This window comes from Coloeus monedula, assembly GCF_965178545.1.
Source record: "Coloeus monedula genome assembly, chromosome: 3".
Classification (NCBI taxonomy): domain Eukaryota; kingdom Metazoa; phylum Chordata; class Aves; order Passeriformes; family Corvidae; genus Coloeus; species Coloeus monedula.
The window spans coordinates 92900745-92913873 of NC_138783.1; the positions used below are offsets into that span (position 1 = coordinate 92900745).

Here is a 13129-nt window from a genome sequence, read left to right on the forward strand (position 1 = left end):
ACCGGTAATTCTTGCAAGAATATCTCCCGAAATATCAAATGAAATGAAGCTGTAACCTGTGACAAAAATGGCCTTTTCTGAAAAACACCTTCAAGTTCTCTAAGAAGACTACTTTTAGTTTGATTGAATGAATGCTGGTGAAAATGTACTTTAAAAACATGACTGGGCATTCCATACAGCTAACCACTTTTTGCCATAAAAAGATGAAGGTACGTTTCTATTGCACATATGGCCACAGCTGACATCCCTCTATAACATATCCTCTGGTGTTCCTCTATTGTTTCCATTTGTACTTTCCCTCAAGCATTCTTCACAAAATGGACTGAAACCAGTGTCCTTCCAAGAGTACACAGAAGAAATTCCTCTCCAAGGATAAGGATCTTACAAAAGGAACTGCCAGAAGCTCATACAGAAGCATTTTCTCAATCATATGTACGATCTATTAATGTAACAGCCTTTAAAAATTAGATAATCTGAAAGTTGAATATTGTGAGTATTATACCCAAGTATATATTGAAGACATGCTGCAAAGTTGGGACATTATTCCACTATGCTGACTTCCGTTAATACATATTATTTGCCATTGCAAGAAATAGTATTTTCTAACCCTTGGGAAGTAAAGAATGACTGTATGATTCTGTGCTGTCCTGAATGAATCACTTTTACTGGATTTTAGTTAACTCCACTCTTTGTACACTGAACTGCAGCCATAGGACATACATAGTAAGTCACAGAATGCATTTGAATTATTCATATAGACATGGCAGTAAGTTAACTCCTTCACTTAATAAACAGCACTGAGAAGTCACCTGAGTGTAGAGCTTTAAATACATTTGCCCTTCCTTCCAGAAATCCTCTTGGAAGACAGGAGAGATAAAAGTACAGGCTTCAATCCAACCAATCTGAAGCTCTTTGGTTGGAGCTTACTTGGAGACTTTATTATTATTAAACACTAACATCTTCATATCCTAAGCCCATATTTAAAACAGCTTGTCTAGGCATAATTCAGCTGGAGAGGAATTTCTCCTTCCTTGGCCTGCCTCCACTTAAAATCTATATTCCTTCTGAATTATAAAGTACTTGCGTGTTTTTAACATATAATACTCAAATCACACAAAGGCCAGCATCCTAAATAACAGTGCATAAATTCCTGTTTTCCTTCATTTACATCTGACATTTACATCATACACTTTTCTTAGAGACAGGAAATTTAGACTAACCTTCCTTAGTGATGACTGAGGCCGATGATTGGGATGTTGAAGCATTCAAAGCAGACCTCCTGGGTAATTTTGTATCTCTTGTTGCCAAAGACACTTAAAAGACATTATGTTGAACATGAAAAGTTCCATTCTTGATGTGAACAGCAACAAAAAAATATGGCCAACACCAGGTTGGGTTCTTTTTATTGTTAAAACATTAAAGCATAACATTTCACCAAATACAGGAAATTCAGGGGTTGTCTTGACATTACAAACATCTGAATCATCAAGAGAAAGTGTTGAGCTATACATAGTCTGACGTTAATCTATCAATTTAATGTATATTAGTACATGATTAAAACATGGCCAAAATACAGAATCACAAAATAAGTACCTTGATGCTTCTAAATCTGAGACAAGTCAGAGAACTGAGTGCAATAAATTTCCAGCAAATGTCTATACACTCAATTACAACCTCAGGGCAGAATTGCTCCAGGAATATTGGTAGTTTCTCATATTCTGGCTCATTCACATTCAATTTAGTGAGAATTTTGATTTGAGAACTTGATAAAAACATTTTTAAAAATACAACATTTAACAAATGTGAAAAAAGAAGTTGTCTTCACAGGAAAATATGGATTGCTTGCCACTCCAGTCCTTAATTGCCTATATGTTTTACAAATCTTTACAAAACTAATTTGTATCCATTTTGGTTTCAAAAACATAGTACATCTGAAAAATAAAATATGACTCTACTGATGGGTAATACAAAGACATGAACACGCATTTAAAATTACTTTCAAAAGTAAATCTTTTCAGTAATACAGCTATAAGACAAGTTAAACATAGTACAATAAACCATGCATCTTCTGACTTGTCAGATCAGCTAAACTACTCGGTTAACATACAGTAACACTTTTGAACACTTTGTAAATTCAGCTTCTCTAGCACAAGGAAAAAAAAACATTAAATTTGTTCTTCAAGTGGTTCAAGGCTGTCTAAGTGTTTTTTAGGTGTATCATCACTATGACGGCTTTGGCAATGGGTTAAATGTTTCTTAAAGCCTCGGGGAAAATTTGATTCAAAATTACAACGGGGACACTTCAACAAACTTTGACCATGAGCAGCAACATGATTTTTAAGAAGAGACTCCAAGAGAAAAGCTTTGCCACATATTTTACATTTGTATGGGCTTTGAACATTATGCTTGTTAACTAAATGGTGCAAGACAGCACCTTTCTTCATTGCACGACAGCAACAAATTTTGCAGTAATACTTTCCCTTGCCACGCTTCATGTATTTTGCTATTTCTTCCTCAGAGATGAAAGCCTCTTTCTCTTCAGTAAACTGAAGCACACACTGTGGCTGCGTGGGAGTAGTTGCATCCATTTTGCTCTCTTTGCTGTAATCAGATGACTCCATATCATACTGCTCTTGGTCACTGTTGGATTCTTGTTCCTTTATCTCCATTGAGTCCACCTCTGTTTTTCCACACTCACTGCTATTTAGTTCAGAATCTGAGTTCTCCTGGTTATCCTTCTTGGGCTTCTTTTTTGGGCATGAATATAACATGTGTTCAGGTGATTCTTTGGCTAATATTGATTGTTCATCCTGTGAGAATAAATCATCCAGTGGTTTCTGATCATCTAAATTGTGCGAGAGAAAGTCACTCTCACCAGACTCACTGGGTGTTTGGGGCTCGGAGAAAAAGCCCGATGCAGACTTGTGAGGCTCGGAAAACAGGATGTTCTTCTGGATTTCAGAAGGTGAAGTAGTTTCAGCATGTCTCTGGACATCAGAGGATAGAGTAGCAGCAGGCTTCTGCATCTCAGAAAATACAGCATGCTTTTGAACATCAGGGGAAACAGCAGATTTCTGGCAGTCTGTGAAAACAGCTTGCTTGAGTGTCTCAGGAGAAACAGGAGTAGGTTTCTGAGACTCAGTAAAGAGGCCATGTTTCTGAACTTCAGGAGATGTGGATTTCTGAGACTCTAGAAAGCCAGTAGACTCCTGAACTTCAGAGGAAATGGAAGTGAGTTTTTGGGCTTCAGAAAATAGGGCATGCTTCTGGACTTCAGAAGAAACGAGAGCGGATTTCTGGGCTTCAGAACACAGGGCTTGTTTTTGACCTTCAGTAGAAACAGCAGAAGTAGACGTCTGATTCTGGGGCTCAGAAAAGACAGCACGTTTCTGGACATCAGTAGAAGCAGTAGGATTAGATTTACGAGTCTCTGGGAACAACACTCTTTTCCGAGGTTCTGGGAAATGAGCCCGTTTCTGAATCTCAGACGAAGCAGCAGAGGTGGATTTCTGAGTTTCAGAAAAATACATAGATTTCCGTGACTCAGAGAGTTTCCAAGATTCAGGAGATACTGAAACACCAGGCTTACGGACCTCAGGAAAGAAAGAAGGCTTCCAAGAGTCAGAGGAAACAGTGTGACTAGACTTTCGAAGCTCAGGAGAAACAGGGGGAGAATGTTTCCATGTGTCAGGGGACAGAACAGGTTTCCAGCCTTCAGGGTAAACAGATGAGATAGGTTTCCAGGGCTCAGAAGAAACAAGAGTAGACTTCTGGGATTCAGAAAAGGACGTAGACTTACATGAATCAGAAACAAGCCTCCTAGGTTCTGGCAACACAACTGAACCAGGCCTTCGGGACTCAGGGGCAGACCTCCGGGATTCTACAGACACCGACATGGCAGGCTTTGAAGCCCAGGGAGAAACTGCAGAAGACTTCTGCACCTCGTGAGGTGAAGACCTCCAGGGCTCAGGGGAAACAGTTGGAGCAGGTCTCCACGACTCTGGAGAAACTGCAGAAGCAGGCCTCCGGGTTTCAGGAGAAGAAGCGGAAGCGGGCCTGCGCATTTGAGAGGGATGCCTTCGTGGCTCAGGAGATCCAGCTGGGGCATACCTCCGTGGTTCGGGGGATACTGCCGGAGCAGGTTTCTTTGGCTCTGGTGACACAGCTGGGGAGTATCTGCGGGGCTCTGGAGACACAGCGGGAGAATGGCGCCGGGGCTCTGGTGATACGGCAGGGGAATGCCGCCGGGGCTCTGGAGACGTTGCTGGGGAGTGCCGCCGGGGCTCTGGAGACACGGCTGGGGCTGGCTTCTGTGGGTCGGGGGACACAGCAGGAGACGGCTTCTGTGGGTCAGGGGACACAGCAGGAGATGGCTTCTGTGGGTCAGGGGACACAGCAGGAGATGGCTTCTGTGGGTCAGGGGACACAGCTGAGGCTAACTTCTCTGGATCGGGAGACATGGCCTGGGCTGACTTTTCTGGATCTGGGGACACAGTCTGGACTGACTTCTCTGGCTCTGATGAAGTCACCTGAGCAGACTTCTGGGGCTCTGGAGACACAGAAGATTTCTGAAGCTTGGGGGAAACAACAGGTTCAGATTTGGGGAGTTCAGGAGAAAGGTCAGGTTTGCGTGACTCAGGGGAAAGGGTAGGTTTCTGTGGCTCCAACGTGACACTTTTTTTGGATGAATCTGAATCTCCTTCAACCTGTTGCTCTTTCCGCTCTTCATTCCACTTCTCAGGTGCTGCATGCTGTGCTTTGATGTGGTAATATACGTTGCAATACATCTTGCTGGTAAAGAAACATTTATGGCAGTGAAACAGTTTTGCACTTTTTTGATAAAATATAAGTTTACCCAAACCAGCAGCATCCATTTCATCACAATACTCTGGGTGAACAGTACCCATATGAATTTGTATGTTTTCATAGTCAGTTCCTCTGAAGCTGCAGTAGTCACACTCCAAGCGCTCTGTGGTTTTACGTAGTATCTGCAACATGTCCATTTTTCTACGGGCAGTAACAGTTTCACAGCACTGCACCTTTTAAAGATTAATTTTCAGTTCCTGCAATAAAGGAAAAAGATCTGTATAGTTATCTGTCCATGTTAATTTCAACTCTGTCATTCCTAAATAACTGCATGGGCTTTTCCCCACCCACCGCCCCCTTTTTAGAAAGAGTAACTTTTGCACAGGTACTGACTCCTTCATAGAGAAATCCAAACATAGGTGTCTCCAACTTCTGAAAGTCATTTTATATCAGTAAAACTTGAAAAAACAAAGTTTATATTTAACAATAGGCCTTCCTACATATGTAAAAAAACTGGAAGCAAATGATACAAAAAGAACCCAGGTGATGAAGAGCAAAGTTTGAATTTCATTTGATAAATGTGACTTGCTTTCTCCATTGTCTTCTCTTCCCATATTTGATGTGCTTTTATTGACATTATACACGTAAACTGAAAACAAAAAGTACTTTGAAACACTGCCACTGAGATAAAGACATGTCAAAAATGCATCTCCATCATTCAATTTCAAAACAAATCAGCAGTTTTTGACAAAGACCAAAAAAAAAAAACATCAAGAAAACAGCAAAAACAGCAGCCTAAAACCTAGGCCCTATTTTCATCTGTCAAATACTGACATCCTTTCACTAATTACATGGAAAAAAAATATGCTGATCATAAAAGCTTTATCTATTATGAAAAGGACTTTTCCTGTTCCATTACTTCATGTGCTGCCCCAATAACAATAAAAATACTATTTAAGAAAAACAAACAAAAAAGTACCCCAAAAACTGAACAAAAACCCCTCAAAATGCAAATAGTTTTAAATTATTTGGCTGGATTCCACTATTACCAACAGAATTTACCCAGATTAGCTACTACAATAAGCAGAAAACCAAGTCTAGTCATATTCTGCAAGTTATATTGTCATAAAAATGGAAGGTAAAAAGGACATTCAAGTGAAATGCACACACTTTTTTCTTGTAGGTTGAAATTAAAACAGTTGTTACATGATTAATCATGCTAAGATATCAACCTAATTTTGGGGGTCTTGTAAAACACACTGCTTCAAAACACTCAAAATTGTTGTTTCATTTTAACATTAATTTACCTGTCTAAATATATATTAAACTAACAAGTCTAAAAATATGCATTCAAAGCAAGTTTTCTTAATTTATTCCTAAAGCATTTTTACCCTGGTTTCTTATGGAAATGAGGCTTACACAAACACATTGCCCTACAGTCAATGCCAATCAAACCGGACAAAGCAATCCAGCCTTACTTTGCATTTCAACACCTTTCATGAAAATCAGGAACCAGAGAATGCAAGCAATGCCTCCACTGAGGCAGAATATGTCACTTAGCAGTGCCTGCTTCTGTTTAGCCTCTACACAAATAGGCTTGAAACTTTCAGAGCAAGCAGTGTCTGATTCAGCTTGTAATTAAGGAAAAGGGGAAGGAATTAAAAATACTACAGCAGTGAGCTGCTTTGGGTTTGGGGCAGAGACAGAGTGAAAGCAAATTAGCAGTGCTGCTAAAGGATGAGATGGATACAACAAAAAACCAGGAAAGAAGGATTGGCTGAGGAGCAAGAGGGCACAAATCCTTAATAGAGTTTCACTAGCTCAGCTGCTTATGGAACAACTCCTTTGCGTGCACTGTGCATACACACTTCACATTAAGTCACAGGAGCAGGTAGATTTCCAGTTGGGAAGCGTGGTGGGACCACAGGTGGAGCTTTAAGAAGGATCCTGCTTTACAACCATGAGGCAAATGAATAGCATCCAACCACAGTCTAGCTACAAATGAGAAGTAATTACTCTGCTCTACGAACACTGAAGTGGAAGGACCTTTGGGGTATAAGCTGCAGTTTCCCACCACTGCTGGCATCCATACAAAAGACACCCCAAATTGTAGTCCACACCACATTCAGTTTTGACCACAAAACACTTCCCAACATAACAATTTTTTAATGCATGTAAAAGATGAAAATAAAACAGAAAGATGGCAGCAGTGCTTAGCAGTCTGTATCTCTGCAACAGCAAATAACTTGCCAATTGTAAAAACCCATAGTACATCATGTCTTAATACTCCAAAAGACCTTCAAATCTTTACGAATTACAGTGCATGTTTTGTTTGCAGGACTCGGGACAATGGGAGGAAGGGAAGATTTCAATTTGAAAGCAAAAATTTCTGAATTGCTGATATGAGCTAAATAAAAAGGCTTTGTTGTTTTTTGTCATATCACAGCAGAACATAATTAGGACAATAAAGACATACTGCAAGTAATCACATTTTTAGACTTGAAAGGGAATTTGTCAATTCCAAAATTGGTTGTAATCCTGAATTATCCATATTCTTTTCACTAGAAAACCAAAAAAGGCTTTTCCAATTTAAATTTATCACAGTTTATAACAAAGTTTACCAGACAACCTTTTCTATCCTCTTCAGAATTTCCCTGCCTTTCGCATGTCCCTGTTGCCTTTGCTGCAGTTTTTTGTTATTCACTGAACTACACTTCACCCCACCTCCCATCCTCTTCTTTTATTCAGTTCTACCTTACTTTATGATGAAAATTTCCACTTTCTCTCCAAATACAACAGTTAGAAAAAGTCAGTGCCTCCCTTCCACAAATTGTCCAAGTTGCTGCTAAGCTTTGTTGACCATGAGATCATTTTGGAACCAAAGAAGTTACAGGCACAGTCCAGACATCCAAAAGTCTGGATATTCAAGCCTTTAGCATAAGAAATAACATTGAAGAGCTGAGGGTACTTTCTCTCACGTTGCCTTCACTCACCATTTTTAGTTTTGTATCTCAACCCACTGTATCTGGCAGTCACTGAAGCAACTGCCTCTTCTGCTGAAATCTCTACTTAATTGAGGCAAGACAACTCTTTGTTAGTCCAGCACCTTGAGTCCATGGAACAGTAAACCTAGTTTTAAAATAGCTACTGTGAGATCAGTAACAAACTTAAACCAGTCATGTTGTCAATTTAAATTTGTTGAGACATTTCTGAAGGAATAAACTCTGAGACGTTGCTGGTTCGCTTAACACAGATCTAAACAGCTAGTTTGAAAGATTTTCCTGTCAAGCCCTCCAGATTCCTTCTCATATTGAGCTCCAATACCACTGCCTCTACATGGCTCTGGTTGCTGCCCTCCTATACACTCAGGTTTATCACACAGATAAACTTGCATCACACTGTTCTTTGCCATCATCTCCCGCATCAAAACTTGTTCTGCACTGGATCCTGCCTTGCCTAGTTGGGTGAAAGTGCAAGGAACAACGTCACTGTTTCTTATAGAGTCCCACACCAGCAGACCCAGCCAGCCTAAAATCCATATGCCCAGTAATCAGGTCTCCACAGCTTCAGCCCTGCATGAACTGTGATGGGTCCTGCATGAACTGTGATATAATCTGTGCTCAGCAGCATCTTTTTGGCAACGCTAAGAGAGACAGACCACGCTCCCTCTGTGTAAATGCATTATTACAGACATTAAAGGGAACTAGCTCTGTGCTGCTCCAACTCAATCCCTTGAAAAGGGTCAGGAAAAGAACTGCTGTGATAAATCTGTCAGGGTGCTCCATGTGCACTGCAGAGAACTGGATCAAGTACTAAATCCCAGTATCATTCTATTCCTCTGAAGCTCTTTGACGAAAAGTATGAATTTCAGGGTGAAGATCAAATTGTCATGAGCAACAGCTTCTCCATGAAACAAAGCAGAGGGGAGATGGCCACTAGAGTATCTCTCAAGGCTTCTTGAATACTCCTAGGAGAACAAAGGAGCTGCCACCTCTGCAAGTACAAATAACTGCTGTGCAGGCCCCAGGCCACTTTGTTTGGTTGAACACTCTGCCAGGCCATAACTGTTTTGTAAAAAGGACACTTGAGCATTGCCCCTATTCAAACTCCCAGTTAACAGGATGTGCAGTGCAGCAGTGGCTATAACTGAGGCTGTGCTGCATACCACTGTAACACTACAAAGCACAACACATTCCTTAATTGCTCTTTCTGCATTCCCTCCTACTTTTCTCACTTTCCATGGCTGCAACACTGAGAAAACAAATACAGATGCAGCCAAATCGAACTAATTATCTGTTCTGAGAACACATTACAACCGAAGCAGAAGCCTGAAGCCCAGCATTTATGCTTGTCCTGCGTCCACATCCTGCCTTCAAGACAAGGTACTGTGATTCAACTAAGATTCTGGAGCTTGCAATACTAAATTTTAACTTAAGGCAGCCAAGACTCATTCAGAGTCTTCCTAAGACATGACATTTCCCACTGAAATCTACCTGAACAGGTAAGTGCTTCTGTCTAAAAGCTCGCCGTATCCTCAGGTATCAAGCACAGTAACAGCATCAGCACCAACTCAGGTCTTAGCTGACTTGAAGTGACACAGATCAATGTCCATCACTTAGGTTAAAAGCTGCCTGAAGAGACACAAATCTCAGCAGTGGGACCACCAGTCCCTACTGCTGCTCTATCAGCCACCTCTTCCAACCCCTCTTCTTTCACACATGTTTAGAACCTACATATAGAGGTTCCTACCACCAGCTCTCTCCTCTCTCCAGAGATGCTGAAGATCCTTACACCAGTTCCTGTCCCCCACATTGCAGTTCTGGCCATAATCTCCTCTACCACAGGAAGAACAGAAAAACAGCATGGGGAAAGGATTGGTAACGAGGGAATGTATCTAACTGAGAGATGAACAACCATCGCTGCTTTTCTTGCTTGATTCTCAGCACCCAAGAGACTAAAGTCATGATTTGGCAGAAAGAAGAAGTATCCAGGAAGTAAGAGGCAGCGAGACAACCACAAATTCAACCAAAAGTTGGTTATGCGTATTGCAAGGCAGCCACAAAGTGGAGTCAAACAGCATCACAAATCTCTGTTGAGCTCATGTTAAACTGAGCAATAGGAGCATCCTAAGCTAATGCACAAGAGAGAAGAGACCTCCTGATGTCTTTCCAGGCATGTCAGAGACAGTTCCCGGATTCCACATCCCATCTTCCATGACGATCCCACTAAAGATTAAGCCATACTTTCTACAGCCTCTCAAAAACTTCTCAGTGGAAGAAGAGTGGAAAAATGCAGAAGAGATACCTACATATAAGAAGGAATCCATGAAGGGGATGGCACAACATGACTCTGGCAGAAACCAAAATGTCTCCACTTCTCAACTCCATTCCAATTTCATAGCTACAAGTCTTCCAATCATTACTGGTAATTTCTAATAAACACATTCTACACTTAGCTTTGCGACATTTAATATATACTTGCATTTTTCCTCTACAGAAGATAAGCTGTGACTGTCCGAGGGAAGCAACAAAGGGCTCAAAGCTAAAGATCTGTCTGTGAGCACAGAAAATTTATGTAATTTTAACATTACATGAAGAATTCAGAGCATAGCAACAAGTAGTCGGCCATATCATTGCTCAAAATCAGACCGCCAGTGGCAGAAGAATCTCTAACTATTTTCCTCTCGATAATCAATCCTGGTGAGACACAAGCAGATAGAGGACACACAACATACTTCAATGACACCAACACAGCTGGGAAAGTGCTCCAGAAGAAAGCCCTGTGATTTTCTGCAGTGCCCTACAACCACACATAGGATTCCGTGCACAGGAAGGATTACTGTTTATTCTCATCAGCCTTGGAAGTTTCTTGCAAGCAAACAGTTCAGTCATAATCTCTGTCAGTGAAGAGGGTCAACGTTTCCAGCACAAGAAAGCTGGGTTTGTTCCCAGCACAAGAAAGCTGGGTAAGCTAGATGCAGCAGGATCATTGCCTCTGCTAGCAGGAACAGATCCAGACTATTGCTGTGTTTAAGCAAAAGGAAAAGTTACATGTTCTTGCAGTGCCAAAAAGTAAATGGCAGTCTGATGGCAGCATGATGCTTCTCTTGAAGCTACATCCCTGTGTTGTGACTGACAAAGAGAAGTTTAGTTCCCAGAGGAAGCTGCACACAAACATCCCACAGTGGGGCAGAGCAGACACTTCGCAATGCAGAAGGCAGGTCAGGGCATCACTTCCAAGGCACCATGAACAAGATAGGCAGCACTATGCTTCTGCTAGCCCAGAAGTGTCCACAGGTACCCGACCACAACCTCACATCTGAACTCACAGCTACCAGCCAGTCTAAGTTCCATCAGCAACAATTGCTGAACCAGGTCTTTAAAATTACACAGCTACACAAGGCACAAACACTTGGACCCAACCAGCCACTGAAACACTGTGATATGCTGAAAACATGGGAGGCACCAGATCCAGGTAGGAAATGCTGTATTATGAAGTTCCACGTTTCCAGGAAAGGTTCAAGTCACAGGAGATCTACAAAGCGACAATACCTGACGCGCATGACTTAAGAAACACAAAGCATCCAGAACTGCAGCAATTTTGCAATATTTCAATCTTTGTTAAGAGAATTACAAGTCTATACAACATTAGTTCTCAATACAAGATCTAACAACAGTCTACATTGCAGAGTAAAATCAATGTACCTTTGACTGATTCAAGATGGAAAAAATTAATTCCATGTACTGCTGACACAGCTTTCTAACTCCAAGTTCACAATTCCACTTAGCTGGCTTCCAAAAACGGTCTCAAAAACCTTACTACTGCAGTGCTGTACCTGAGCTAACAAAGTGCCACTAGACTCACTAGAGCATTACAGTCTAGTCAAGAACTGTGAATTAAGGTTGTGAAACTTGGTGATAACAGGCTAAGAATTCCATTTACACTACTCTGAAAGAATATGGGGTCCAAGGGAAGATTATGGAAGAGAAATAAGAAATCCAAAGTTTCTATATTCCTCACTTGCAAAAAATTCATAGAATCATTGAGGTTGGAAAAGACCTCTGAGATCATCGACTCCAACCTATGACTGAACACCACCTTGTCAAATAGACCATGGCACTCAGTGCCACGTCCAGTCTTTCCTTAAACACCTCTAGGGACAGTGACTCCAACACCATCCTGGGCAGCCCATTCCAATGTCTAATCACCTCCACAGTGAAAAAATTCTTCCTAATGTCCAATCTAAACGTCCCTTGGTGCAATTTAAGATTATGTCCTCTCGTCCTGTCACTTGTTAACCGGGAGAAGAGGCCGACCCCCACTCAGCTACAATCCCCTTTCAGGTGGTTGTGGAGAGTCACAAGGTCCCCCCGAGCCTCCTGTTCTCCAAGCTAAACAACCCTAGCTCCCTCAGCCGCTCCTCACAGGACACGCTCTCCAGAACTGTTGTGAGCCGTGGTTCTGCACCTGCTTCTCTGCTCCCACGTGCGACGCAGCCACTCCCGGCAGCTATTTCTGTCACCGGGGAAGGGCCCGGTCCCGGCGGGGACACGTCCCGTGCCGAACTCGCTATCCCAGGACAGCAGACCGGCGGCGTGCTCCTCCTGCTCCTCGCTCCGCCGGCATCACTTTAACTTTCCAGCGGGGAGGGGGTGCCTGCGGGTTCGGCTTTCGCGGGGCCGCCGGTTCGCCGCTGCCCGGCCCTCCCGGGGCCGCACCCCCGGGGCCGGGGGCCACGCCGCCCGCCCATTCATCCCGCCCCTCCGGGCGCTCTCCCTCGTCGCCTCCCCTCTCCCTCTTCCCTCCCGTGCGCGGCCCCGTCGGTTTTGTTCCCCCCGCGCCGGCACCGGCAGCCGCCGCCGCCCCCCGCGCGGCGGGGGCTGGACAAGGGGAAGGCCCAGGCCCGATGCCCAGGGGGAGGGAGGGAAGCGCGCCGGGCCCGGCCGGCGGGAGCGGGGGGCGAGCGGGACGCGGCGCCCGCACTCACCGTTCGGCACCTCCGGGACGGCGGGCGCGGGGCCGGGGGGGCCGGGCCGGGCTCCCCCCGCCAATGGCGGCGGCGGCGGCGGCGGGAGGCGGGGCCGGGTCACGTGCCGCGGCCGCGGCGGCGGGGACGGGGGCGGGGCCGAACCGCGCCGCCCTCCGCGCCCGCCGGCAGGGGGCGCTGCCGCACAGGGGGGCCCGGCCTTGTCTGGGAACCCGCAGAGGGTTTGTCCAGTGCGGAGAGAATTCCAGGATCCCAGAAACACAGAGCCGCAAAGTCACAAACTAGGCTGCAAAAGACCTCTGAGATCCTCGACTATGACTGAACACCACCATGTCA

General features: G+C 43.7%; 1 protein-coding gene across 1 annotated transcript; it reads right to left on the reverse strand.

Annotated features, from left to right (window-relative positions):
* Positions 1-1440: 1440 nt before the first annotated feature.
* On the reverse strand, positions 1441-12855 carry CHAMP1 (chromosome alignment maintaining phosphoprotein 1). The gene is made up of 2 exons (XM_082278170.1): positions 12794-12855; positions 1441-5063 (listed from the first exon to the last, which is right to left on the reverse strand). The coding sequence occupies exon 2, from the start codon at positions 5001-5003 to the stop codon at positions 2166-2168; it is 2838 nt and encodes a 945-aa protein (XP_082134296.1). The 5' UTR covers positions 5004-5063; positions 12794-12855; the 3' UTR covers positions 1441-2165.
* Positions 12856-13129: the final 274 nt, after the last annotated feature.

What these genes read in the sequence shown, in the direction of transcription:
- CHAMP1 (XM_082278170.1), bottom strand. Translation starts at nt 5,003, where the DNA reads ATGGACATGTTGCAGATACTACGTAAAACCACAGAGCGCTTGGAGTGT.